Source organism: Eulemur rufifrons, chromosome 21, assembly GCF_041146395.1.
Source record: "Eulemur rufifrons isolate Redbay chromosome 21, OSU_ERuf_1, whole genome shotgun sequence".
NCBI lineage: Eukaryota > Metazoa > Chordata > Mammalia > Primates > Lemuridae > Eulemur > Eulemur rufifrons.
The window spans coordinates 7,315,683-7,343,295 of record NC_091003.1 but is presented as its reverse complement, the minus strand read 5'-3'; the positions used below and the strand labels follow the sequence as shown (position 1 = coordinate 7,343,295).

The 27,613-nt window shown below is 38.1% G+C and overlaps 1 protein-coding gene across 8 annotated transcripts in view; it reads left to right on the top strand.

Moving 5' to 3' along the window:
- Positions 1-27,613, top strand: part of ATXN2 (ataxin 2) — a 101,170-nt gene that overhangs the window by 53,652 nt on the left and 19,905 nt on the right. For 5 of the 8 annotated variants that reach the window (XM_069497291.1, XM_069497286.1, XM_069497289.1 and 2 more), the window contains exons 6-18: positions 2,287-2,411; positions 4,816-4,907; positions 5,683-5,880; positions 7,246-7,424; positions 9,935-10,144; positions 12,469-12,651; positions 14,815-15,012; positions 15,328-15,435; positions 15,706-15,776; positions 22,838-23,142; positions 24,205-24,268; positions 26,028-26,180; positions 26,568-26,634. In XM_069497291.1, coding sequence (XP_069353392.1) covers positions 2,287-2,411; positions 4,816-4,907; positions 5,683-5,880; positions 7,246-7,424; positions 9,935-10,144; positions 12,469-12,651; positions 14,815-15,012; positions 15,328-15,435; positions 15,706-15,776; positions 22,838-23,142; positions 24,205-24,268; positions 26,028-26,180; positions 26,568-26,634 — 1,953 coding nt within the window. The remainder of the gene's footprint in view (positions 1-2,286; positions 2,412-4,815; positions 4,908-5,682; positions 5,881-7,245; positions 7,425-9,934; positions 10,145-12,468; positions 12,652-14,814; positions 15,013-15,327; positions 15,436-15,705; positions 15,777-22,837; positions 23,143-24,204; positions 24,269-26,027; positions 26,181-26,567; positions 26,635-27,613) is intronic. The other 3 variants (XM_069497293.1, XM_069497287.1, XM_069497290.1) reach the window with 1 other exon arrangement.

Below are 27,613 nucleotides of genomic sequence, written 5' to 3'. Positions count from 1 at the left end.
TCTAGATACTTTCACATATACACATGCACACACACACACACACACACACACACACTCTCACTCTGCAATGAGAAAAATTCCATTTACATGGTTCTATAAAAGTCTGTAGCTGCTTTGAGCTTTAATTTCTTGAATAAAAAGACTTTTCTCTAATGCTGGGTTTTGGCCTAAATCAATGCTTTGTTTACTTAAATGTGTGTTTTTCAAAAACTGATGTGATTAAAACATTAATAGGATCTTACATATAAATTGACAATCCTGTTGCTTCTTGCAGAAGATGACTGGTTTGGAATTTTCCTATAGTCTAGTTTTCTGTTTCTAGTTTTGTGAGAATTAGAGGAATTTCAGGATCCTAATGTAAGTTGTTATTTGATGTTTTCTTGGAACATTTTACTTTCTTGGAAATACACATGAGTGAATTAATTTTTACAAAAAATTCACATAACTTTAAGTTGATGTAGAGTAGGACTTGATTCAGGTTAGTATCAAATAAAGCCAGGTTTTGTAAGGGCCATCAGTGGCTTCTAGCTGAAGATGGGTTGTTGGGAAGACAGCAGTAGTCTCTTAGAACCTCTTACAGAGCTTTCCCAAAATGCAGTCATCTCCCACCCCAACTAAGCCCTGCTGCTCTGGGGACCTCCCTTGGCAGGCTTGTGGCTCTTAGAATTTCTAGCAGTGGGAGCAGTGCTGCTGGTGTAGCTGGCAGCTAAACTCGGAGAAGCAATGATCCTTTTATTCCCTAGTGTGCATGCATACACACCCCCTAGTTTGGGATGAGAAAAGGGTAGAGTTAGATAGGCTTGAAGTTCCATGTCTAAATTTGTTGGCTCAAATTTCCTATTTTGGAATCGCCTTGCCCATTAGGGAGACAGTGAAGGTTACAGAAGCAATGCCAAATCAATAATTCCTCTGGAATTATCTCTTTTGAAGGAGAATTATATTTAACCATTGATTCTTCCCTTTCTCTTCTTGTTGGCAACTTGCAGTAAGGGTGAGGGCACAGTGGCTGGGAGCCTCCACTCTACAGCAGAGCCAGATTGGCAGAAGTATTACTCCATAGCTGGTGGTAGGTGCTAACCTGTGGGTCCAGCCATTTAACACATTGACTGCCACACTAGAAAAAAAATTTTTCCTTGGGGCTACGGTGTTTTATTACAAAAATAGAATAAAAACTTCAAAAACAAAGCAATCCTTTCTAATTTAATGAAAAATTTATTTTTTATTGTTTTCTGTGCGTGCGTTATATGCAGCTTGAAAAATGGTTCTTGTGGCTCCCAAGGTAAAGAGATGTGTGAGTTACATGTGCTTCTTGAGGCCCCAGGCTCAAAACTAGCATGAGTTAGATACAACTCACATGGCAGTTAATGTGTTAAATGCAAGCCTATATCTAAAAAGCATTTCCTAATGCTGTCATTGCCCAAGTAGACCTTTATTATTTAGCTGAGTCCTAACTCCCAACGAGATTCCTTTGCCAGACGGCAGTATGGTCAGCTGAACATGTCGATGCCATGTTTGCTCTCGCAAGCCAGTTGCTGTTCAGTAACATAAGTAGAGAAGGGGACACAAATAGGTGGGAATATGTTCATGGAAATTCCAGGTGGGCCTGCCACCTGAACCTTCTCGGGACAGGTAATACTCTAGGGCCTGAACTTGGTAGCAGGGTGGTTATAGGGAAAAGTGGGTTCTTTGAAGGGGTGAGCTAGCATGGCTTTACTTACTAATGCCAAGAGTATGTTAGGATACTGACCCCTGCTTATAGACATGGGTTTGGAAAAAAAAACCAACACACATATATGTCTGTATCTTATTAGTGGAGCCATTAAACAAAAGAAGATCCTGTTTTGGATGGATCAATAGAAAATTTCTGGGTCACTTCTGAAATACACAGTAATTATCTGTAATACAATTTAATGAATTGTATGAGTACATTAAAATGTTTCATGTGGCTTAAAAATTAGAAGAAAATACCTTTACCCATAATCATCTGTGTTGCCATTTACTAAATTAACTTTGAAAGTATACTGATACGAATGTTATTCTTTCTATATCAGTTTAGATAGCAATTTATCTTCATGTATGTAACTTTTAGGTTTGCTTTTATTTCAGTGCATTTGTCATTGATTTTCATTAAATTATGTGAATAAATGTTTTTGTTAGATTTTAATTATATAAAAGTCACTTCCCATAACTTTTTTAAAGCATACATCTTTGTTGATAATTCATGTGTGTATTAGTGTAGCCAGTTGTCCAGTTGTATGAACATTCAACCAAAGCAATCCTTTGCAGATGCTTTTACTGACTCTGCTATCAGTGCTAAAGTGAATGGTGAACACAAAGAGAAGGACCTAGAGCCCTGGGATGCAGGGGAACTCACAACCAGTGAGGAACTGGAGGCTTTGGAAAATGACGTGGTAAGTAAAATCTTTGTGATTTGTTTCATACTCTGTGGTCAGTGTGGTATGCATGTGACATCTCATCACTTGGTTTTAAGTGTGTTTTTGTTGTAGTGAATATGTTTAGAGCAGCAATTTTGTTGTGTAAATGGAGACTTTCTCCCAGGCAATAAATAAATAAAAATGGTGGGGTTTTTTTTTGTTATTTTCCTTGTAAGGGTTAACCAGGAGTGCTGTCTGTTTTTGTGGACGCTCATGAATTATTTCTTTGAGATTGAAATAAATTATAATCAACTTATAAATTTAAATTGGAAACTATAGGAAATGCTAGTGTGTTTTGCTCTAATGCCCTGTGGGATAAGGCAGCTTAAGGAAAGGTGGTGTCTTAATTGTCTGTTGACTTTACCTAGAGTTGAGGTTGAAGTCAGACATTTTAGGCTTCTTGTCTGGGGAAGACAAGGTACTCATTATTAAGATGATTAGGTTACATTAGAATTAAATCATTATGTAAATTTCTTGGTCTTAATTGGGATCATTCTCCTCAAAAACCTGCTACTTCTAAAATACTTCTTGTCTCATATTTTTGCTTTTCTTTTAACACATCATGTATATATCAAATATTAGATGGGCGCAGTGGCACATGCCTGTAGTCCCACCCAGGTACTCAGGAGGCTGAAGGTGGGAGGATCGCTTGAGCCCAGGAGTTTGAGATTACAGTGAGCTATGACTGCGCCACTACATTCCAGCCTGGGTGATAGAGTGAGATTCTTTAAAAAAAAAAAAAAGAAGGTGTTCTAATATAGAAAGATATTTAAAATTTATTAAAAAGCTAGTTTCAGAACAAGAAGATCCTGCTTGAATTTTTTTTTTTTAAAGAGTTGATCATATTCTTATATACGCATAGAGGGTATCTGGAATTCTGCCCAAGAAACTGTTAATAGTAGTATTTACGCACAGTGGGATTGGAAGATGTTTACTTTTTATTAGATGTCTTTTTTTATGTGCTGTGTGAAATTTTTACGTGGAGCATTTTACATAGAGCATTGCTTAAGTAATTTTAAAGCCTCCATAGGCAACTGTGATTTTCTGCCTCTGTGTTAGATCAAAGGAATTGCTTTAGTGGCAAAATTACGTTATTATAACCTGCTGGAGTAGCACAGGAGCACCCAAGGTTGACGGTGAACTTTGAGGCAAGTCTTAGTGTTGAGATTGCCACCATCGTTGCTTGGATGATGCTGTGTCTGTTCTTCTGGGGTGGACTTTGTGCTGGATTTCACTTCCTTTCGCAAGTGAGGCTTTAACACGTTGACTGCCACTCTAGAAAAAAAATTTTTTTCCTTGGGGCCATGGTGTTTTGTTACGAAAATAGAATAAAAACTTGAAAAACAAAATGATCGTTTCTACTTTAATTAAAAAAATTGATGTTTCTTTTGTTTTTTCTGTGCGTAAGTTATATATGCAACTTGAAAAATAGTTCACGCGACTCCCAGGATGAGGAGATGTGAGTTACTTATGCTTCACGAGTCCCTGGGCTCGAAGCTAGTGTGAGTTAAATACAACTCAAGTGGCAGTTAATATGTTAAAAGATGAGTCGAAAACATTAGAGAGATAAGTGATTAACCAGACATTAATATTCACCAGGGAAGATTCTTCCAGCTTTTGCCCTATTGGTTGATTCTTGTAGTTTAAAGAGTGCAGCTTGGCTTTTGAGAGTGGTAATTTTCTGTAGTTTCCCATAGAATTATAGAGTTATCTACACTGAGGTTTAGGGCATTGAGATCCAGAATTGATGTTGCTAAGTACCTACAACTGCTTATGGCAAAACCAGGTCTGAAACCCAGCTCTTGTGACTTTGTTCGGTGACTGCCTGTTCATTGTTTCACGCTGCCTTCCCTCTGAGCACACCCAGGAGGAAGGAGAGATGGCAGAGACCTAGTACTGTGGTCCCCCCTTGAAATAGTGGTGCGGTAGGGAAAGCTTTGGGTTCTCTCTTCCTTCCCCAAACACTGGAAGTATATTTGGCTGTTGAAAAGCCCCCCCTGTCCTTCACAGACCTGATGATCAGTGATCTCAAGAAAGTTTCAGGTAAATACAGGTGTCTCTACCCTACGGAAAGGCGGCTGGTAAGGGCTAGAGGCAGGAGAGAACCCTAATCTTGAAGGCTCATATTTTATAAAATGTTCTAAACTTTCTTAACCTCTCAAATAATTGTGTTGTGTAGTTATTTACCAACATGAAGGGCTGATATAGAAGAAAAGGTTTTCCTTAAAACATTTTGAAAGGAAATTTTTGCCTATTTTCTAATTAGCTAGATTTTGCTAGAGTGCTTTTGTTAGGTTTTGTTAGTACAGATATTAATTGTAACTGAATTAAAGAAGACAAATACTTGTCATTTTGAAAAGTGGCCTTCGTTTTCTTCTAGTCTAATGGATGGGATCCCAATGATATGTTTCGATATAATGAAGAAAATTATGGTGTAGTGTCTACATATGATAGCAGTTTATCTTCATATACGTAAGTTTAAAAAATTTACTTTTAGTGCATTTGTTATTGATTTTCATCAACTTAAATTATGTTGAATAAATGTTTCTGGTAGATTTTAAGTTAAATGATTATGTGAAAGAATTTTTCTATTATTACCGAGGCTGATAAATGCCCATTAAAAGAGGGAATAGGCCAGGCACAGTGGCTCATGCCTATAGTCCCAGCACTTTGGGAGACTGAGGCGAGTGGACTGCTTGAGCCCAGGAGTTTGAGACCAGCCTGGGCAACATAGAAAGAACCTGTCTTTACAAAAAAAATAGAATAATTAGCCATGCGTAGTGGTGTGTACCTCTAGTCCTAGCTACTTGGGAAGTTGAGCCAGGAGGATCACTTGAGTCTAGGCGTTCGAGGCTGTAGTGAGCTGTGATTGTGCCAATGCTCTCCAGCCTGGGTGACAGTGTGAGACCCTGTCTCAAAAAGGGAGCACAGAGGGGAATACCTATAGCCTATTTTTATGCTCCAAGTAAATTTTATTTTTATTTTGTTTTTTAAGTTGTAAAAAAAAAAACCCTAAATCTGAAAGGATAGAGATTACAGTGGACAGTCAGTGTAACCAGTTTTTGAGATAAATTGCTCTATGGAAAAGTAACAGCAAAAACTTCAAATTCTGATTTATAAATAAGCAGATCACCGTAACTCTTCCAGTTTTGTCAGTATTGTAAACTTTCTTAATAGTTGATTGTGACAGATATATAAACTATGACTTTAAAATATTCACTTTGCTTTTCTTTTCCTCATGTTTCAGGGTGCCCTTAGAAAGGGATAACTCAGAAGAATTTTTAAAACGGGAAGCAAGGGCAAACCAGTTAGCAGAAGAAATCGAATCAAGTGCCCAGTACAAAGCTCGGGTGGCCCTGGAAAATGATGATAGGAGCGAGGAAGAAAAATACACAGCAGTTCAGAGAAATTCCAGTGAACGTGAGGGGCACAGCATAAACACTAGGTATTTAAAGGAAATCATGATGCAGTATTTTGGATACACAACTCAAGGTCTGTGTGAGAAGGTGTATTATCATTATTATTATCATTTCCTCTTCCTTTAATGTAGCTTAGATAGAGAATGCAAATGGAATTGGTTTTAAGTTCTATTAGAGAAACGATTATGCTAATCTTGGAAAATATTTTTTGAGAGTCAGCTCTGGAGGCAAATGTTGGATATACAACTAGGAGCAATCCAAGGTCTCGCTGAGCTCATTAAAGAATCATGATCAGGTGGGGGGACATGTGTAGTATAACAGTACAATATAATTTGCTCAATTAAAATTGTGTTCAAAGTGTGGAAACACCCAGAGGGCACTAGCATAACCTGTGAAGTCAGAGAAAGCCTCCCTGAGGAGGTGATGTTTTGTGATAACATATTAGAGTCTGTCTGGCACTCTGAGAGGAGTACAGGAGAAGAATTTCTCACCTGGTGAAAGGCCGTGTGCAGTAGCACGGCCGTGGGAGAGAACTTGGCCAGCTCTGGAAAGGGCTGATTGTTTCATGTGTGTGGAACACGGCATCTGTGTTGGGTGCAGTGGCGATGGTTGGTGATAGGAGCTGAGGTAGTTGAAGGACTGTGTGTGTCGTGTCATGCTTATGAGTACCCTGTGGGCAGGGGATGGGGTGAATAAACCCTGGGACATTGAGGATTGGCTGAATCACAGAGACCAGTTAGGGTATTGAAATGCTTCACCTGTGGGAGCTTGATAATGACCTAGACCAAACCTAGTGATAGAAAGGTTAGAAAAACCAGGGGTGACCATGAGGTTTATTTGATAACTAAGTAAATTAATGATTGTACTGATAATAGAGACAGGAAACACAGAGCAAGTTTGAGGGGAGAAACAAGGCCTCTGTTTGTGCAGTTTATTGCATTTGAGAGGCTTGTAGGGTCTTCCATTTATTCATAAACAAAGTGTTGATGACATAAACAAAGTATTGCTGCTACTGCAGCCATAAAAAACCAAAGAACAGCCAGCAAGAGAAGAAATCGCAGAGAAAATAAATTTGAGAAAGCCAAGGACAAAAAAGTTTCAAGAAGATAGACCATGATTGATAGAGTCAGCCATAAAAAGGTCAAGTAGGATGAGGATGAACACACACATCTGTTAAACTTTGGGCTTAGAAGGAGAATCTGAGGGAAGGGAAAGGCCAGAGGCTAGAACACAGGGAAAGCGGAGGAATGGGGCATTCGGGCATGAGGCAGTTTGGTTTAGTGTTGATCCTTTTTATAACAAGCATTCCCTTCTGCCTAAATTACTTTAGATATTTTCATTGGCCTGGTACATTTAAGGATAAAATGATTTAGAGGATCTCTCATTTTCAGGGAAAATAAATATATTCCTCCTGGACAAAGAAATAGAGAAGTCATATCCTGGGGAAGTGGGAGACAGAATTCACCGCGTATGGGCCAGCCTGGATCGGGCTCCATGCCATCAAGATCCGCTTCTCACACTTCAGATTTCAACCTGAATTCTGGTTCAGACCAAAGAGTAGTTAATGGAGGCAAGTATTTTTAACCAAATTTGTCAATGTCATTGATGAAATACATAGTTTTCTAAATATTTAAAACAGTTTACATAATTGATAAGAACGTATGATTTTTGTGGAGTAGTTTTCACTTCAGCATTACTTAAAATTTGCTTTTGTGGATATCACATTAGGGAAACATTGTATAAGTTATGGGCATATGTGGTATTTAGCATGACAGAATATTTATGTACTAAGATAAAGTGATAAATTTAACCCAAGGACATTCACCTGGCCAAAAAACACTCCACATATAAAGAAATTGGAAACTTGGATAGGTTCTCAATTTTAAAAACACTGGATGATAAAATTACTTAGACATAATTTATATGGAAAAGTCTAATCCATATGAAATACTCAGTAGTTAGTATAGATTCGTTTTCATTAACTGTTTATGTATTCTGCTTACTTCAAGAAATGATTTGAGGTAACTTACAATACAAGACATGACCAAGAGTCATGTGAAGAAAGTGACAAGAGAAAGGGGCATCCAAAGCAACAAAAATGGCTGGGTGCTGTGGCTCACGCCCATAGTCCTAGCACTTTGGGAGGCTAAGGTGGGAGGATTGCTTGAGGCCTGGAGTTCAAGACCAGCCATGGGACCCCCATTTCTACCCCCCCCCCCCAAAAAAAAGGCAAAATTAGCTGGACGTGGTGACACACGCCTGTAGTCCCAGCTACTGGGGAGGCTGAGGCAGGAGGATCACTTGAGCCCAGGAGTTTGTGGTTGCAGTGAGCTATGATGATGCCAATGCATTCTAGGCCGGGTGACAGAGTGATACCCTGTCTCAAAAACTACTACTCTTGGCTGGGCGCAGTGGCTCACGCCTGTAATCCTAGCACTCTGGGAGGCCGAGGCGGGTGGATCGCTCAAGGTCAGGAGTTCGAGACCAGCCTGAGCAAGAGCGAGACCCCGTCTCTACTAAAAATAGAAAGAAATTATATGGACAACTAAAAATATATATATAGAAAAATTAGCCGGGCATGGTGGCACATGCCTGTAGTCCCAGCTACTCGGGAGGCTGAGGCAGGAGGATCGCTTGAGCCCAGGAGTTTGAGGTTGCTGTGAGCTAGGCTGATGCCACGGCACTCACTCTAGCCTGGGCAACAGAGTGAGACTCTGTCTCAAAAAAAAAAAAAAACAAACTACTACTCTTGGTCTAAAAGTGGGTGTTATAGTTAAACAACTTAAGTAAAAGAAACTTGAGTCTTAGTAGGAAGACACTCTACTTCTAAATCTAGGTTATCAATCATAGGTTATGAGTTTTTTATATAAGTCAGGGATACTGAAGAGAAGTAGTATGGATGATACGGAAATATGGTAATTTATAATAGCAATAGTATTTTACTAAGGGGAAAGAGTGGACATTCAATTTTAGGTATTTAAGTTTGGAAAATTAGATAAAAATAGAGAACACTTAAGTTTCCAATTTCATTTGTTTTCTTTGAGTCTCTTCTCCAGAATTCCTCTCCAAATGAACACTCTTGAGTATTTTCTGTACTTAGTGTTGGGGGTGAAATTTCTTTGCTCACTGAGTAAAGATTTTTAGTTGTTCATAAACAGAATTTTCAAAGTAAAAATCCTGAAGGGGGCTGGGAAATGTATGATACTCAAGTGTGTGGAACCCTGTGGAGAGGAGACCTGGACTGTTTGCTAAGATTCAGGTAAGTGACTTACAATATTAAATGTTAGCTATATTTTGACCTGTGCATATCCACCAGTATCAGTTCACTGGGTGATGACTGCTTTGTAGTTACATTGTTTATTAAGCAGTCTCTTAGATAAGTGTTTAACTGGGTAAATTATTTAGAAGGTCCCCCCTTTTCTAATTTAATGAGATTGGGTTTTTTTGAAAGAGCAAGGAATATTAACTTTTGTTACTCCTGTGACTCTAAAATAAATAATAGAAGTAATGTTTATTTCTACTTAAATGGGACTTGCTTAATGAGATTTCCAACTGAACCTTAGGTTCAAAGATAAACCTGATGAAAATCATAGATGATTGTAAGGAACCAGCATTTCTAATTGGATATAGTAGCTGCTGCTTTTATTTTCATTACGTTTCAAAGCTAAAATTAATGTAGTAAATAATCTTATTCCTGAGTAGGAATTATTGTGATTTATTGTGTGAAATTATCTAGTGTATGTTGTTCCTTTTGACAATTGATTACTGAGAAACATTTATAGAAGCAGTATTGATAGGCAAAGTCCTAACTGTCTTCTTCAGTAGTATGTGTAGATCCTAATTAACCCTTTGGGAACGTGTATTCATTTAAACGGACTTAATTTTAAGGAGGTTAAAGTAAAATGTGAATTTATGTCAGTTAAGTTATGCTAAAACTTATCACAAATCAAATGACTGTCCTCAAAGGGTTAAAATGTGCAAGAAATCATTTTTGTCATTTTACTTTTTTTTCTGTTTACTTTTTTCCCTCATTTTTTTCTTTAGTTTTTATACTTTCCTTCATATCATTTGTTCTGTCAGGTGTTCCCTGGCCATCGCCTTGCCCATCTCCTTCCTCTCGCCCACCTTCTCGCTACCAGTCAGGTCCCAACTCTCTTCCACCTCGGGCAGCCACCCCTACACGGCCGCCCTCCAGGCCCCCCTCGCGGCCATCCAGACCCCCGTCTCACCCCTCTGCTCATGGTTCTCCAGCTCCTGTCTCTACTATGCCTAAACGCATGTCTTCAGAAGGTACAATACCACAATTTGTTCATGTTTTTGTTTGTCTTTGTTTAACTCCTATGTGAGTTTATAATTACAAAATATAGTTTCCTCTTCATTATTTAATAACCTATAATTTCCGTGTTTTAACTTTAGTTTATTAAAACTATTTCTATTAACCTTTTGTTCATTAGAGAAAAAATTGATAAATGCTGTGTGAAGCTATGAACTATCCTGAATTGTAATACAGGGGGTTTATCTCTGCCTGGTAGTGATGCTCCTTTATAGCCCTGGAAAACCTGGAAAGGTCTGCTCCATGGCCTTCTCTTTCCTGGTTCACACTGTATACAGTGGTTAATGGTAAACACGTGCACCTTCTTCACCCAGTCTTGGATTTTTGTAGAACCTGTTGTTTTACAGCTCCTTGGCCAAGGTCTTAGTGAACCTTCCTCTTGGCCACAGGCAGGAATGGTGTTTTAAGGGCTTTTGGAGAGTAGCGTCTCATGTAGCTGCCTTTGCATGTCTGCCCTTAGATTTCAATACAGTTTATTTGTTAGCATGCCTAAAGGGTTCTAAATTTAATTGAGTAATTTTTAAAAGTCAGCTTTGCAATATTACATGGTGAAACACTGCTTTAATCTGGGAGAAGTCCTTGATCTAAGATAAAATTATTGATTAAAAACTAGGTATGAATTTCAGTATTTAGGTATTTAATTTCCCTTGTCCAAAACAAGAATAAAATTCTGTAATTCTTATTTAATATTTGATGCTCAGTCTGTCATTACTGCATATCAAATACACAGATGTTGTAGAAATATAGCATCCTAATTTAAATGCCATGCATAAATTAAAGGTGTGTTTTCTAAATGATAATGTCCTTTTGATATTTGTTTAGAATATTTGTATTAAAATTTTTATCTGGTTTGTTCATTAAGATCACAGTTGATATAACTTACATTAGGACCAATAAAGCTTTCTGCATAAAATGCTTACCTGGCTACTTTTAAATAAATTGTTGTTGCCATCTAGGCAGGCAGGTCATGGCCTTGACTAAAGTGTCTAACTCTGAACAGCAAGTTTCACTGATTTTCTAGGTGACTTCTTCACTTAAAACTGGCTGTAATATTGGCCACAAAATGCAAAATTAAGTTCTGTTGAAATATTTCTTACAGTCCATCATTTGAATAAGTGATATTTATATAATGAGGATGATATTAGAACGTAATCAGTAATATTGAACATCTTTACTACATTAAGATGTAAGAACTGCCCATGGACTGTTGACTTAGAAATAAACTCTGTGTTACTTGGGAATGTTGGATTATCTCCAGTTGAAAATTATAAGCTATAATACTTGCATTCTTTTAAATACTATGTCCATGAATTAAATTCCTATTGGAAACACACGTTAATTTGGAGTTCTAAAGAGTTTAGCAGCAAAGTGGGGGTGAGGTGCCTTAGCTTTGCTGTTGAGAATGTTTTTGCTCGGTGTTAGAACCATCAGGCTTCTGTGGTTCTGAGAACTCTTCTATCCACTGTTTTCACTTGATGGTTTGGTCTAATGTACAGTACACTGCTTTAGAAAGAGAAATCACTAATGGGGTAGCAGAATCAGTGATGTAGAATTTTGGCACTTCATTCACACAGTGCAAATTTCTTCCCCAGATGTTATGTTGGTCTTACAAGTCATGCATTAATAGAATGTTCAGTTCACAGCCTGTTAAATCTAAGAAACTGCTTACTAGTTGAGGACTGTTTTGAAGAGGTAGATAAACCAAGAATTTGGAGACATTTAAGAACAGTATATGTACATACATTTCAGTAATGCCAGGGATGTATAGTATAGGGATTAATAGTCTTTGGTGTAAAAATTTATTTTTTCTAATTATAGAGGTTTAATATATTCTGGACAATTTGGAGGGGGAAATGGTAAAGTAAAAATTATTTCATCATGTAGCTACAACTTCTATTAATACTTATAATATTTGTTTATTTTTATATGCCTACAAATAATATAGATGAAACAGATTGCTGCAATTCTTTCAAGAGCTGTGACATCTTATTGTTTGATTTCTTACCACCAATTTCATCCCTCACTTTCTTTAAAAATAAAGGGAAAGAAAATTTATTTATAAAACTTTGTGGTGTTTCACAGTATAATTCTGAAAGAGTTAATATGCCCCCCTCCCAACTATATATATGGGTTTTTCTTCTTTAAAACCAAGGAGTAACTGTAGAGTGAGTGGGAGAAAGAGAATGTGTGTGTGTGTGTGTGTGTGTGTGTGTGTTTAGCAGAAAAAGTAGTACTGATGGACAGAGAGGCATTTATGTGATGTGCACTGTTCCTTTCTTAGGTCCTCCAAGGATGTCCCCAAAGGCCCAGCGACACCCTCGAAATCACAGAGTTTCTGCTGGGAGGGGTTCCATTTCCAGTGGCCTAGAGTTTGTATCCCACAACCCACCAAGTGAAGCAGCTACTCCTCCAGTGGCAAGAACCAGTCCCTCGGGGGGAACGTGGTCATCAGTGGTCAGTGGGGGTAGGTAATACTTGGACACAACGACAGTGTGCCTTTTTGTAATTATTACTAGATGTAAAAAACAGCTGAGCTCTGTTCTGTTTGAGGAAGTGTAAGTGTATGTATATTAAAAATAGTGGAATAACCAGAAATTGGGAAACCTACATTTTTATTCTGGGCTCCACCATTTATTCATCATATATTAAAGCAAATAATGCAGTCGTTCTGAATTTCAGTTTTCTCAGTGAGTAAAGTAATTCTTGCCTAGTCTACTTTATGGGCTTTTGATGAGATTCCTGTAAGGTTCATAAATATGAATATACTTTGTAGTTTTATGAAGTACCACTCTAAGGCAAATATAGTATGTAACACTATTTGGAAGGACTGTATTTCCTTTTTTTTTAAAAAAAACTTTGTTCATTCATTCCATAAATATTTATTTTGGGCTTACAGTGTAGTGTGTTTCTGTAACATCTGTATATGGTACTAATTCCTGACTATATTTCCCTTATAAGGAATATCAAACACAAATGAGGGGCCCAAGTTTTATCTGTGATTAGCCTGAGGAATGTGCTGTCAGCAGGTATAAAAGTATGAAAATTATACTTTTATAAGATTTTATGATTAGGCTAAGACTGTTTTTGCTACTTTGTCAATACTTAATGCTTTGCTCTCGTAATAGAGAGCTAAACAATCCAATTAATATTTTTTATTGGTCCGCAGAACCTGTAAAATAAACAAGGTCTTGAAGCTTAAACAAAAAATTACCCAGTTCTGTCAAATGTCTATTTTTAGTTGATATACGCTGTCTGCTCAGCTTCATGTAATGTACATTCATGTAATTGTACTATAAATTCCTTTGCATTTTGTGTTTTCTTCCTTAGTCTTCAATTATTTTAAGTCTAACAAAAAATTAGAAATTAAAAAAAATCTTCAGCTGTTCCATTAATCTTTTGACATTACTCAGATGTTCTGGATACGACTTTTGAGAGTAACAAACATGATTAGAAGTAAAAGAGTGAAAACAAAGTTGTTAGAGATACACCCAGAAGAGTGTCACAGGTTTGCTCTTTATACTAGTTGGAAAAATGACAATTGTTGTATAATAGCTTTCTTCTGTGACCATTGTGGCTTATGAAAAAACAAAACGTTAAAATGAAGTATACTGAACTATTTTCTCTAAACCTTTAAATTTGAGCTCTGCAGATAGGTTTATAATAGTATATGAAACCTATTAGATATTTATTTTGGAATATCAACCCGCTTGCATTCTCCTTTTGGTTAAATTGGGTCCCTATTTCCTTACTTAGTACAGGGGATCTTGATGTTGCAAGAAAGAGCCCACAGGATGGGCTACAAGGTGCCAAAAGATGTTTTAGTGTATTCTTTGAATGAGGAAGGGGTAAGCCTACTTCTTAGGGATCTCCTCCTGCTAGCGTTGTAAGAGAAACAATCGGTTTACTCAGTTCAACTTTTTAGTACAGAATGTGTTTATTTTAAAAAGTGGCATGTATCCTGCCTTAGGGAAGCTGTTTTCCAACTTTATTCAAAATTCTACCTTTTAGGAAGAACATGTGTAGTTAGGAGGAAAAACCACAGTTGTACTTATGTGCTGATATTGTTCTTCAGATACTTGTATTCCTGATTACCACTAATCCTAAGACTTTGGAAGAGAAAACAGGATGATGGGGCCAGGGGCAGAGGCTCACACCTATAATCCCAGCACTTTGGGAGGCTGAGGCAGGAGGACCACTTGAGCCCAGGAGATTGAGGTTGCAGTGAGCTATGATGACACCACTGCACTCTAGCCTGGGCAACAGAGCGAGACCTTGTCTAAAGAAAGAAAGAGAGAGAGAGAGGGAGGGAAGGAAGGAGGGAGGGAAAGAAAACAGGATGGTGGATAAAGGGGTAGTGGGGCTGGAGAGGATTTTTTTTTTTTTATTTTTTTTTTTGGAAACAGAATCTGTTTTGCTCTGGCTGGAGAGTGGTGACACAATCACAGCTCACTGCAACGTTAAACTCCTAGGCTCAAGCAATCCTCCCACCTCGGCCTCCCAGAGTGCTGGGATTACAGGCATGAACCATTATGCCTGGTCATATTTTATCTAGATCTTCAGAGAAGGCTCTTTGAGGAAGTGACATTTGAGCTGAGAATGTAATAAATAAATTCTCCCTTTTTTCTAGTTCCAAGATTATCCCCTAAAACTCACAGACCCAGGTCGCCCAGACAAAACAGTATTGGAAATACTTCCAGTGGGCCAGTTCTTGCTTCTCCCCAAGCTGGAATTATTCCGACTGAAGCTGTTGCCATGCCTGTTCCAGCTGCATCTCCTACACCTGCTAGTCCTGCATCTAACAGAGCTGTTACCCCATCTATTGAGGGTATGTAAGAAAGGGCTTCTAGATCCATCGTGTCATTTGTGAAGTCGAGAATCACAGGTTGACGTTATATTAAAATTTTTTATGTTGTTTTTATTCTTAGATAGGTATTTTGAATGCACATTTAAAATTCTATGTGAGTGAGTTAATTATTTAAGTAATACCACTAATTTAATATATATCATGTCACCTGTTATGAAGACTAACATTCCTGGCTATCAGATACCCAGAAACATAGGAAATCAAAATTATTATTCAGTGTTTGCCCATTTTGCTTTTCTAACCTCTAACTGAATTTTTTTAAACAAACTTTTCTAGCTAAAGATTCCAGGCTTCAAGATCAGAGGCAGAACTCTCCTGCAGGGAATAAAGAAAATATTAAGCCCAGTGAAACATCACCTAGCTTCTCAAAAGCTGAAAATAAAGGTTAGCGTTTTAAAGAGTCTTTAGGCGTAACTGTAGAAATAGGAAGGAGTATGGCTGATTTCATGTCCATTACAGAATATTTTTGTTCAACACTTTTTCTTAGTATTGTGTATATATAAATGCATAGTTTAACAAATGCCAAAATCCAAAATTAGTATTTGAAATTGTTATTCTTTTGATAGTACATCTTATTATCATTTCTGATATCCCACATTAAAAGAATCTGAAGTTTAGCAATACATCTGTATCTGACAGTTCTTAATTTTACAGGTATATCACCAATTATTTCTGAACATAGAAAACAGATTGATGATTTAAAGAAATTTAAGAATGATTTTAGGGTAAGTATTGTATGGACTAATGAATTAAGATTTAAAAAAATAATAAACACTGCTAAGGATTTTCATATCAGTTTACAAAAGTGCACTATACATACACAAAAATTGAATCGTGTGTAGAAAGCTAACTTTTCTTAAAATTGTCTTTGCCTGTCCTTTAGGTCGGATAACTGAAATCAGGAGATTTGGTAACAACAGTGTTGGCATCAAATGAAAGAGAGTATAATCCTCATAATTGAAGCTACCATAACATTGTTTATTATTTGATGTTCATTTGATCACTTTGTTCAGTGAAGCTAGATTTTAGTAGAGCAAGACCAGGTCAATTATCTGGTGTGGTGAGTGGAAAATGTACTAGACTCTGGTGTTCTGAGGTAGTTGCAGATTGAGACTTTGTGCACAAATGTATTGTGGTACAAATCTTTCTATAATACATCATTTGTCTCCCTTAAAATAGGCTTTGCTGAACATCTCTTCTTGATGACTATTTCATTCTTTTGCTTGTATTTACTACAATATATTGTAGATAACAAGGTTGACTTTGAGACTGACTCAAATCTTCCTAAAACTTAGTTTCTTACAGGTGAAAAATCTGATTATCAGCTTTTTTTTCCAAAATAGATGAGTGAATAAAAGGCAAAAGGCAGGCCAGGCATGGAGCCATGTGTCAGTAATGCCAACTACCTACACGGGAGGGTGAGGTGGGAGGATCACTTGAGCCCAGGAATTCAAGGTTACAGTGAGATTTGATTGTGCCACTGCGCTCCAGCCTCGGTGACCGAATGAGACCTTGTCTTAATAAATAAATAAACAAGCAAAAGGCATCTTTTTCCTAGCCAGTGTTTTAACTTTACAAATTTAATAATTTCTTTGCTAATAGCTTCGTTCTTGACTTATTGGCAGCATTCAAAATATTACATATTATTTAGTACTTTTGCACATATGTGTCTGTTCAGCTTCAATGCTATTAACAGGTACTTTAAATTTTAATTTTTTTTTTTTTTTTTTTTTTGAGACAGAGTCTCACTCTGTCGCCTGGGCTAGAGTGAGTGCTGTGGCGTCAGCCTAGCTCACAGCAACCTCAAACTCCTGAGCTCAAGCGATCCTCCTGTCTCAGCCTCCCGACTAGCTGGGACTACAGGCATGCACCACCATTCCCGGCTAATTTTTTTCTATATATATTTTTAGCTGTCCATATCATTTCTTTCTATTTTTTTTTTTTTTTTTAGTAGAGATGGGGTCTCGCTCTTGCTCAGGCTGGTCTCGAACTCCTGAGCTCAAATGATCCGCCCACCTCAGCCTCCCAGAGTGCTAGGATTACAGGTGTGAGCCACCGCGCCCAGCTAAATTTTAATTTGTTTAGCAATAGTTAACACATACAAATGATACACATGATGAATGATCATTGTGCCCACTCCCCTGCTGAATAAGTCAAGCATTCCAGCATAATTAACCTCCTCTTGTGTGCTTACCCCACCTCAGCTGCTTCCTCCTCTTCCTTTTCAGAAAGAGTTTCTTTCCTGTTCAATTCTTTATACTTACACTGCCTAAGATCCCTAAGCAATAGATAGATTTTGCATAATATTAAGTATGCTGTAAATGATGTCATGCTGTAGATATTCTTGCCCACTTGGTTTTTCCCTCAGTATTCCTTGTTTTTTTTTTAAACATTCAGTCCCTCTTAGAATACACTGACATTGAATTTATTATATAATAGAGGAAAGAAATATTTTTACTTTGAAACATAAGTGTTAGCACAGTTTTGTAACAGCTTTATTGAGATGTAATTTACATATATACTTCTACCATTTAAAGTTTACAATTCAGTGGTTTAATATATTCCCAGCATTGTGCAAACATCACCACAATCGATTTTAAAACATTTTCCTCACCCCAAAAGAATGCATTCTCCATTTGCCTCCATCCCTTTCCCTCTGCCCCTAGCCCTAAGCAACCACTAATCTACGGGTTAGTCTCTATGGACTTGCCTATTCTGGACATTTCATATGGATAGAATAATACAATATGTGGCCTTTTATGACTGGCTTCTTTCACTTAGCATAACATTTTCAGTGTTCATCCATGTTGGAGCATACATCAGTATTTCATTTCTTTTCTTGGCTGAATGAGATTCATTTATATGGATAACAACACATTTTGTTTATCCATCAGTTGGTGGCTGTTTGGGTTGTTCCCACCTTTTAACTATTATGAGTAATGAATGCCACTATGAACAGTAGTGTACAGTATTTCTGTGGTCATGTGTTTTCATTTCTCTTGTGTACCTTCCTGGGAGTAGAATTTCTGGATTGTATGGTACCTTTTTGTTTACCTTTCTGAGGAACTGCCAAGCTGTTTGCCAAGGCAGCTGCACTATTTTACATTTCCACCAGCAGTGTATAGGATTCCTGTTTCTCCACATCCTTGTCAACACTTGTTGTTATCCGTCTTTTTTGATTATAGTCATCCTTGTGGGTGTGAAGTGATAATCTCATTGTGGTTTGGGATTTTTTGGTTTTTTTGAGACAGGGTCTTGCTCTGTCTCCCAGGCTAGAGTGCAGTGGTGTTATCATAGCTCACAGCAGCCTCAAACTTCTGGCCTCAAGTGATCCTCCTGCCTCAGCCTCCCAAGTAGCTGGGAATACAGGCGCATGCCACCATGCCTGGCTAATTTTTCTTTTCTTTTTTTTTTTTTTTTTTTTTTTTGGGACAGGGTCTTGCACTTGCTCAGGCTGGTCTTGAACTCCTGGCCTCAAGTGATCCTCTGGTCTTGGACTCCCAAAGTGCTAAGATTCTGTGGGTTTTATCTTTTCACTGTATTGTCCCTTGAAGCACAAACATGTTTAATTTTGATACAGGCAGATTTAGTTGCTTGTGCTTATTTCTAATTGACACATTATAATTATACATATTTATGGGGTCCAGATTCATTCTTTTGCACGTAGGTAGATAATTGTTGTCCCGGCACCATCTGTTGAAAAGACTATTCTTTCCACTGCTGAATTTTCTTTACATGCTTGTCGAAAGTCAGTTGGCTGCAAGTGTGAAAGCTTATTGCTGCACTCTAAATTCTCCTCCATTCATCTATATGTCTTATCCTTACACCAGTACAATACTGTCTTGATTAGAGTTACTGTATTTTAAAGGGCTGTACTTTTTCATTTAATAGAAGACATTTTGGCTATCATATTAGTTCACAACTTTTCTAAACCTTCATTAATATTTGACTTTTAAATCCAGGTAGGAGCAACATTAAAAGTCTATATCTTTAGAACTTTTAGTCTTATTACTTTTGGGAGCCTGAAAAATCAAATGTATTATGAAGTATCTTATGAATAACTCCCTGGTTAATAAGTGAATACTAGAAAGCAAAGAAATGGTTTTTAAAAAATGTTTGAGGGTGAGCTTTATAATTGTTCTCTTTACATAAACTAATGTTGATATTCACTTAGGTTTATTACATAGTTCCTATGTACCAGGCACTGTTCTCAGTGCTTAAACTAATGTTGATATTCACTTAGGTTTATTACATATTTCCTATGTACCAGGCACTGTTCTCAGTGCTTATGTGTTAAATCTTTTATTGTCCTACCACCCCTCTAAAGCAAGTTTTGTTTTTATCTGCAGTATGTATTAGGAAACTGAGGCAAAAAGAAGTTAAATAGGGCTGGGCAAGGTGGTTCATGCCTGTAATCCTAGTACTCTGGGAGGCCAAGGTAAGAGGATCACTTGAGCTCAGGAGTTTGAGACCAGCCTGAGCAAGAGCGAGACCCTGTCTCTACAAAATAGAAAAATTAGCCACACGTGGTGGTGTGCACCTGTAGTCTCAGCTGCTTGGGAGGCTGAGGCAGGAGGACCACTTGAGTCCAGGAGTTTGAGGTTGCTGTGAACTATGATGATGCTACTGCACTCTAGCTGATGTGACAAAATGAGACTCTGTCTCCAAAAAAAAGGGGGGGGGGTAAAATATTATAATTTAAATATTTAAAAAGTTGAACATTATAATTTGCCCATGGTCACATGACTTAAATGACAGACCTGGCATCTGGTGTTTAAGCTTCTAACAATGCTTTGAACAGTAACTAATGCGTAGTACATAGTTTAGTGAATGAATCATCAGTGCCACCCTCATGACATACACATTGCCCTGAACTGCATTTGTTCACAAAAATCTCTAGTCTTTTATTGAGAATGAAATAGGAATACTCTGTGGGTTTCGTTCCCCCCCACCCAACACATATACCTTTTTCCTTGAGAGCCATCTACAGGCTCTAATATAGCTCTGTGCATGATGCTGGTAGCTTTGTTTGTGTCAGAATTGCTAGTGATTTGATCTGTTATGGGTTAATGGTGTGGGTTTTAGAGGTAAATAGACCCGAGTTTGAATTTTGGCCTCTATACATGTGTATAACATTGCCGCATGTTATCTACTTCCTGTAAGCCCAAATGGGATAATTGTAGAACCTGCTTCATAGTGTTCCTGTGAGAGCTAAATGAGATACTGCCTGTGAAGTGTTTACTGTAGTGCCTGGCACAGAGTGTATTCAATACATGTTAATTCTTATTACCAAAATATAGATGACCCTGCATTGTACTGGCTAGCAACATTTTCTTGTTCTTTGAATCATAGAAGAATCTCAGTATTCCAGTGAACACACGGTGGCTTACACCTGTAATCCTACCACTTTGGAAGGCCGAGGTGGAAGGATCACTTGAGACCAGGAGTTCGTGACAAGCCTGAACAACACAGCAAGACACCCCATTTCTACCAAAAAAATTTTAAAAATTAGCCAGGCATGGTGGCACGAACTTGTAGTCCTAGCTACTTGGGAGGCTGAGGCGAGAGGATTGCTGTAGCCCAAGAGTTCAAGGCTGCAGTGAGCTGTGATTGCACCACTGCACTGCAGCCTGAGCAACAAAAAGAGACCCTGTCTCTAAATAAAAAGAAAAAAAGAAAGACTGACTTAGTTTTCCCTTAGTTGTAGGATACCGCAGAGAGAAAATATAGCAGAGTGCTTAAAGGCATGAATTGCATTTTAGTTTCCCCTTAGATTTGCCATTTGTAAGATGGGAAGAATAGTATTTATATCAAACAAGGCTTTTGTAAAGACAGTCTATAAATAGTTTAGAAGTGTCCATCCCATAATAAGTACTATAGATGTTTGCCATTATAAGATTAACAGCAACAACAAAAGTCTAATTTTTGCCTTTACTCAAGGACTTTTAAGATAGATAAACACTGAAGTTTTCTGCAATATATAGTTGGTCTATTATGTGTGTGTCCTCTAAAGATTTTTGTGGCCAGGTGTGGTGGCTCACACCTGTAATCCTAGCACTTAGGGAGGCCAAGGCAGGAGGATCGCTTGAGGCCAGGAGTTAAAGACCAGCCTGGCAACAGCGAGATCCTATCTCTACAAAAAATAGAAAAATTAACCAGATGTGGTGGTGCACACCTGTAGTCCCATCTACTCGGGAGGCTGAGGCAGGAAGATTGCTTGAGCCAGGAATTTGAGGCTGCAGTGAGCTGTGGTGACCACGCCACTGCACTCTAGCCCAGGCAATGGAGCGAGGCCTTGTCTCAGAAAAAAACAAAAAAAGATATTTGTGAACAAATGCAGGTTTAAGCAATAAGTTCCTGTAGTGTGACTTAAACTGTCACTGGGCCCAAATAAATGCCCCACTCAACGTTTTCCCTCAGCAATTTAAGGGCATAGCTGTGCTGATGGTGCAGTGAAGCGCAAGATGCCCCCGAGTTGCATGGTGCTGTTTGCTAGGACACCAGAAGCTTAGGTAGTGAATTGAAACCTTTGAAGTTGGTTTGCCGGTGCTGAGGCGATCTTGTCTCTCTCCAACCTTGTGCAGGTTTTTCTTTAGTTTATTCTCCTAACCTGGGGCTGTTGTTTATGTCCGTTCTCATTTCCACTTTTACCGATCTCCTCGCTGCCCTTTCCTTCTCTTTTTCTGCCACTGTCTGTTTTCTTTCTTTTGTGGAGGATGGCATCTTAAGTCATCTTTAGCCAGTGGTAGCTTTGATTTCTTCCAGTCTACAACCACAAAAACGTTTTCACTTATTTCACTAATGTGTTTGTCTTCTGCTCATCTTGATGGTTCTTGTTTTGCAGTTTCCTTCTTTACTTACGGATATAGATCTAACTGACCCACATGTCTAGTCAGGTTTCCCTCCGAATCCATCTACTTCTGACCTTCCAACCCACCACTCCCAAGCCCACTAGGCCCGGGGCTTAGTCCAGCCTCCACAGTGGTCTCTGCACATCCTCACTTGCCCTCCTTCCAGTTCATTTCCCCCGAAGCTGTTCTGCTCGTCTTTGTGAACTATAAATCTGCTCAGTACTGCACCCTGCTTGAAATTCCTCAGTGATTTCCCATAACCCTAAGAATTAAAAGCCAGAGTCCTTAACATGGCTGGCAAGTTCCTTTATCATTGCGTTCCTCTTCGGTGAGTTTCTCGTGTCTTGACTCACTCGTGCACATGTGCCCCACCCTTGCTGGGGCCACTAGTGCTTTTCTGTTTTGTGATGTAGCCGTCTTCTCCCTTTCCTTTGGATTTTCCAACATGCTGTCCTTTTACTTAGACTCGTCTCTTTTCCAAACACCTCTCCTAAACTTTTTTCACAGCTTAAACTAGATGACACTCCCATTGAGAAGCCTTCCCTTTGTATAGGTTGCTTTTTCTGTAGGATTTCATAGCTTTACTGCATTTTGTTGTTAATTATCTGATCTCATTCAGATGGCAAGTGTAGGAGGATAGGAACTATTTCATATTTTCTATACCAGCAGGTGCAATTTCTGACATGTGGTAGGCACTCAGTAAATACTGAGTTCCTGAGGCCTAAGACATTTGAGTGCTTTGATAACTATGGTTGTGTTGTGTAGATACTCTGTTATTGTTGCCTTATAATAAAAACCTTGCTCTTAAATTATGAAAAAAAACCTTATTCAAAACATTTCATACCTATAAATAATATTACTTTACTTGTGCTCATGGCAAAAATTACTAGAGTATTTAAAAATATTTTAAGTGTAATTCTGTTTCCTTTATTTAGTTACAGCCAAGTTCTACTTCTGAATCTATGGATCAACTATTAAACAAAAATAGAGAGGGAGAAAAATCAAGAGATTTGATCAAAGACAAAATTGAACCAAGTGCTAAGGATTCTTTCGTTGAAAATAGCAGCAGCAACTGTACCAGTGGCAGCAGCAAGCCGAATAGCCCCAGCATTTCCCCTTCAATACTTAGTAACACGGAGCACAAGAGGGGACCTGAGGTCACATCCCAAGGGGTTCAGACTTCCAGTCCAGCATGTAAGCAAGAGAAAGATGATAAAGAAGAGAAGAAAGATGCAGCTGAGTGAGTAAACCTGGAACTTAGCACATCCTGTTACTCAGTTAACTTTTTTTTTTTTAAGTGGTCAGGTCCTTCAATCTCAATCTTTCTAAACTCTTACATTGCCTTGTAAGTAGGCCTTAATTTACAAACAACGGGTCTAAACAAATAGCATCTTAAGTAAATTAGGTTACTGTACTCTGCGCTGCTCTTCCCCCCACCCCAGTTTTGTACCCCAGGGCAAGAAAACTAGACATAAATTAAGAAAGATTTTTCTGTAAATGTATTGAAGTTGAAAAATTACCAGTATTTGGGACCTGGCTCCCCTAGACTCCAGTCAGTAGTCACCCCACTCCAGTAGTCACCCGAGCTGCTAGGACTCAGAACTGCTACTGCCAAGAAGAGAGAGAAGTATCTGGTGCTCTTACTTGGAATTCAAAGTGTTTTCCCTCAGAAACAATGTTTTAGTTAATGTTTAGATTTTTAAAATAGACTTAATTCTGCACAGCCAATATATTATCAATTAAATGGGCTTTTGTGGGCCAACCTCAGAATTTAACCTCCATTGATTTGTGTGTTTGGGGTACCAAACAACCCAGTTACAGCTGAACTTTTAGAATGCAGCCTACTGATAAATTGGGGACTGCTAATTCTCAATTTGAGGCAAACATTGTTATTAGAGCCATGATTTTTCCCCCAGGTATGTCATGTGGAAAATACCTTGTCACATAAAAATTACTGCATGCTAGAGAATTGGTATATTAAGGTTTGTTGTTAAGGGCATTTTGTAAGGAGCTGCTGTCTTTTCAGGTATGTGCTGATTGCCTTTGAGAGAAGCAATTGTGTATTACTCAAACTTTTTTTTAAAAATTGTCCTTTTGTGGCAGTTTCTTCATGAGATTAAGGAATGGGCAATATAAATGTGTGTGTTTTAAATAAAGAATATTATTAATGGTCTTCTAATGAGAATAGTTTGAATATACTGTATGTTCAGCAGTTTTTAAAAAATTGTCAGCTATGGAAGATTTAAGAGAAATGTAAGTACTATGCAGATTTCACTGGCCTTTGTATTTTTTTCTGGTTTAGGCAAGTTAGGAAATCAACATTGAATCCCAATGCAAAGGAGTTCAACCCACGTTCCTTTTCTCAGGTAAGTTTATTACTTTTGTTGAGGTAACCTAGTCTCTGTAAAAAAAAAAAAATTATTATAATTGGTGACATTCCTGTTCCTTCCATACCTGTTATCTAAATTCAGTTGTATGATAAAAAGAACTTTATTTTTTCTTGTATGGTCGTTAATGAATATTTTGTAGCCATAAAAAAGATCCTTGTTTTGTTATCAATTAGATTTGATCTTGGGGGAATAATTTGATCTTTCTTTTTTTTTTTTTTTTTTTTTTTTTGAGACAGAGTCTCATTCTGTTGCCTGGGCTAGAGTGCTGTGGCGTCAGCCTAGCTCACAGCAACCTCAAACTCCTGGGCTCAGGCAATCCTTCTGCCTCACAGTCTCCTGAGTAGCTGGGACTGCAGGCATGTGCCACCATGCCCAGCTAATTTTTTCTATATATTTTTAGTTGTCCAGCTAATTTCTTTCTATTTTTTTTAGTAGAGACGGGTCTTGTTCTTGCTCAGGCTGGTCTGGAACTCCTGAGCTCAAACAATCCACCCGCCTCGGCCTCCCAGAGCGCTAGGATTACAGGCGTGAGCCACCCTGCCTGGCCAAATCTTTGAATTTTTTTAACTGAGAAAGTAAAGATGTTTGGCAAGCTAGACTGTGGGGTTTATAGATATGCCCTGTGCATCTGAGGGTTTTGCATCCTTGGATTCAACCAATCATACACTGAAAATGTAATTAGGGTCGGGCGAGGTTTTGGGAGGCCAGGTGGGAGGATTGCTCGAGGTCAGGAGTTCAAGACCAGCTTGAGCAAGAGCGAAACCCCATCTCTACAAAAAAAAAAAAAAGAAAAGAAAAATTAGCTGGGCGTGGTGGTGTGTCCCCACTCGGGACGCTGAGGTAGGAGGATCACTTGAGCCCAGGAGCTGGAGGTTGCAGTAAGCTGTAATGATGCCACTGCACTCTAGCCTGGGTGACAGAGTGAGATTCTGTCTCTAAATAAAAAATAAATACAGAAAATGTAGTTAGGCCTATGAGCCTGTGACAGTTGTGTCTGTACTGAACATGTACAGACTTTTTTCCTTTGTCATCATTTCACAACAATACAGTATAACAACTGTTTACATAGCATTTACATTGTGTTAGTATTATGTGTAATTTAGAGATGATTTAAAAGTACACGGGATGATGTATGTAGGTTAAAAACACTTTTCTCCTGTTCCTTAAACATCACTGCCACTATTGTAAATAATATTTTTTTTTTTTTTTGAGACAGAGTCTCACTTTGTTGCCCAGGCTAGAGTGAGTGCCGTGGCGTCAGCTTAGCTCACAGCAACCTCAGACTCCTCGGGTTAAGCGATCCTACTGCCTCAGCCTCCCGAGTAGCTGGGACTACAGGCATGCGCCACTATGCCCGGCTAATTTTTTCTATATAGATTTTTAGTTGTCCATATAATGTCGTTCTATTTTTAGTAGAGACGAGGTCTCGCTCAGGCTGGTCTCGAACTCCTGACCTTGAGCAATCCACCCGCCTCGGCCTCCCAGAGTGCTAGGATTACAGGCGTGAGCCACCGCGCCCGGCCTAAATAATATTTTTAAATTGGCAAATTTTGCTTTGTTTCTAGAAGCATTTTTCCTTTTATTCAAAACATGAAAATTTATTTTCTATGTTTTTTTCAATAAAAGGGACTAGTTAAAAGTGAGTAAAACTTAGACTGGGAAAATCAGTCTTCAAATTGTGATAATAGTTAACTTGTTACCTTGAAATAGTTGAGTTTTATTTTTGTTTTTGTAGCCAAAGCCTTCTACCACCCCAACTTCGCCTCGGCCTCAAGCACAGCCTAGCCCGTCTATGGTGGGTCATCAACAGCCAACTCCAGTTTATACTCAGCCTGTTTGTTTTGCACCAAATATGATGTATCCAGTCCCAGTGAGCCCGGGCGTGCAAGTAAGTCGTAGAATTTGATGTTTACTTAGCTTCCCGAGTTGTTTATATTTGATACGAGCACTTTTCTGCTTGCAGTGACTTGAGGGTGTGATGATATACAGAAGTATTTGAGAGAGGGAGGCACGCAGGGTTTTGTGTGTTGTTGGTGTAAGGATCTAAATCTGAGAATATTTTCTGGTGAAAAAGATGATTTAGATTTACTGTAGTTTGGGTTTGTCCTTTTAGCTGTTGGTATGATTTTGTTTTTTAGTCATTCATAGAGAATCAGGAAACCTCCTCATAGCTAGCTCTCTAGCAATATAAATAATATTAAACTAAGAGATAGTGATAGAATACCTCTTATCATAAAAGCCTAATGTTAATATGTATATTTTTAATTCCCTCCAGCCTTTATACCCAATACCCATGACGCCCATGCCCGTGAATCAAGCCAAGACATATAGAGCAGGTAAAGGTGAGAATAATCCTGCCTGTATGTTTGCTCATAGCCTGCATGCTGTATCAATTAAGTAACTCAGTTTATAATGAATAAATAGGCCAGGTGCAGTGTAATCCCAGCACTTGGGGAGGCTGCGGTGAGAAGACTGCTTGAGGCCAGGAATTGAAGACCAGCCTGGGCAACATAGTGAGACCCCTGTCTCTCCCCCCCCCCCCCCCAAAAAAAAGGGAAGAATTGAATTCTGAAGTTTTCAATCTGAAATCTGAATTTAAAGTTGGGGTTAAACTTTTTTAAAAAAAAAAAAGCTCTGCTAAATTAATGTTACTAGATTATTGACGTTGCTTTACTTTAACCTACAATTATTTCCCCAATGCCAGAATTTCTTTTGAAACAAAGGGGCAGCTCACTTCAGAAACCAATGTCAAAATTCTGTTAGAGGGATATTTCCATATCTTTAAAATGAGGGAGTTGTATAATCTAGTGGTATAAACTAGATTATACCTGTGTGGTTAAAGAGATTTCATAGAAGAAAACAAATTTATCTTAAAATGAAATCTTTTAATGTGGGAAAATGCCAGAGTATTCCCTTTTTGCCAGTCAGTTAATTTAGAGCAATTAATTGCTATCATTTTATTGAGAAACAATAGGAAGTAGAATAATTTATATAGAAAAGACATTTCTCAGTGCCCAATAATTATCCATTTGAAATAAAAATTTTACTTTAATAAGATTTCCTCATTTTTTGAAGTAATTGTGATTTTGTGGATGCCAGCTAAAACTCTTAGTGTTTTTTTTTGTAAATAAGACTTTTTTTCTTTGCCTTAGAATGCTTGAACCTGTTGAAAGAGCTCTGTCACAGATATTGTGAAGTAATCCTTGTAATCTATAGAGATTAATCTAGGCATGGGGGATGGGAAGGGGGCAAAAAAGGAAGGGAAAAAAAAAAAACAAACTCCAAATCTACAAACTGTTATATTTATTACACCTCTTTCTA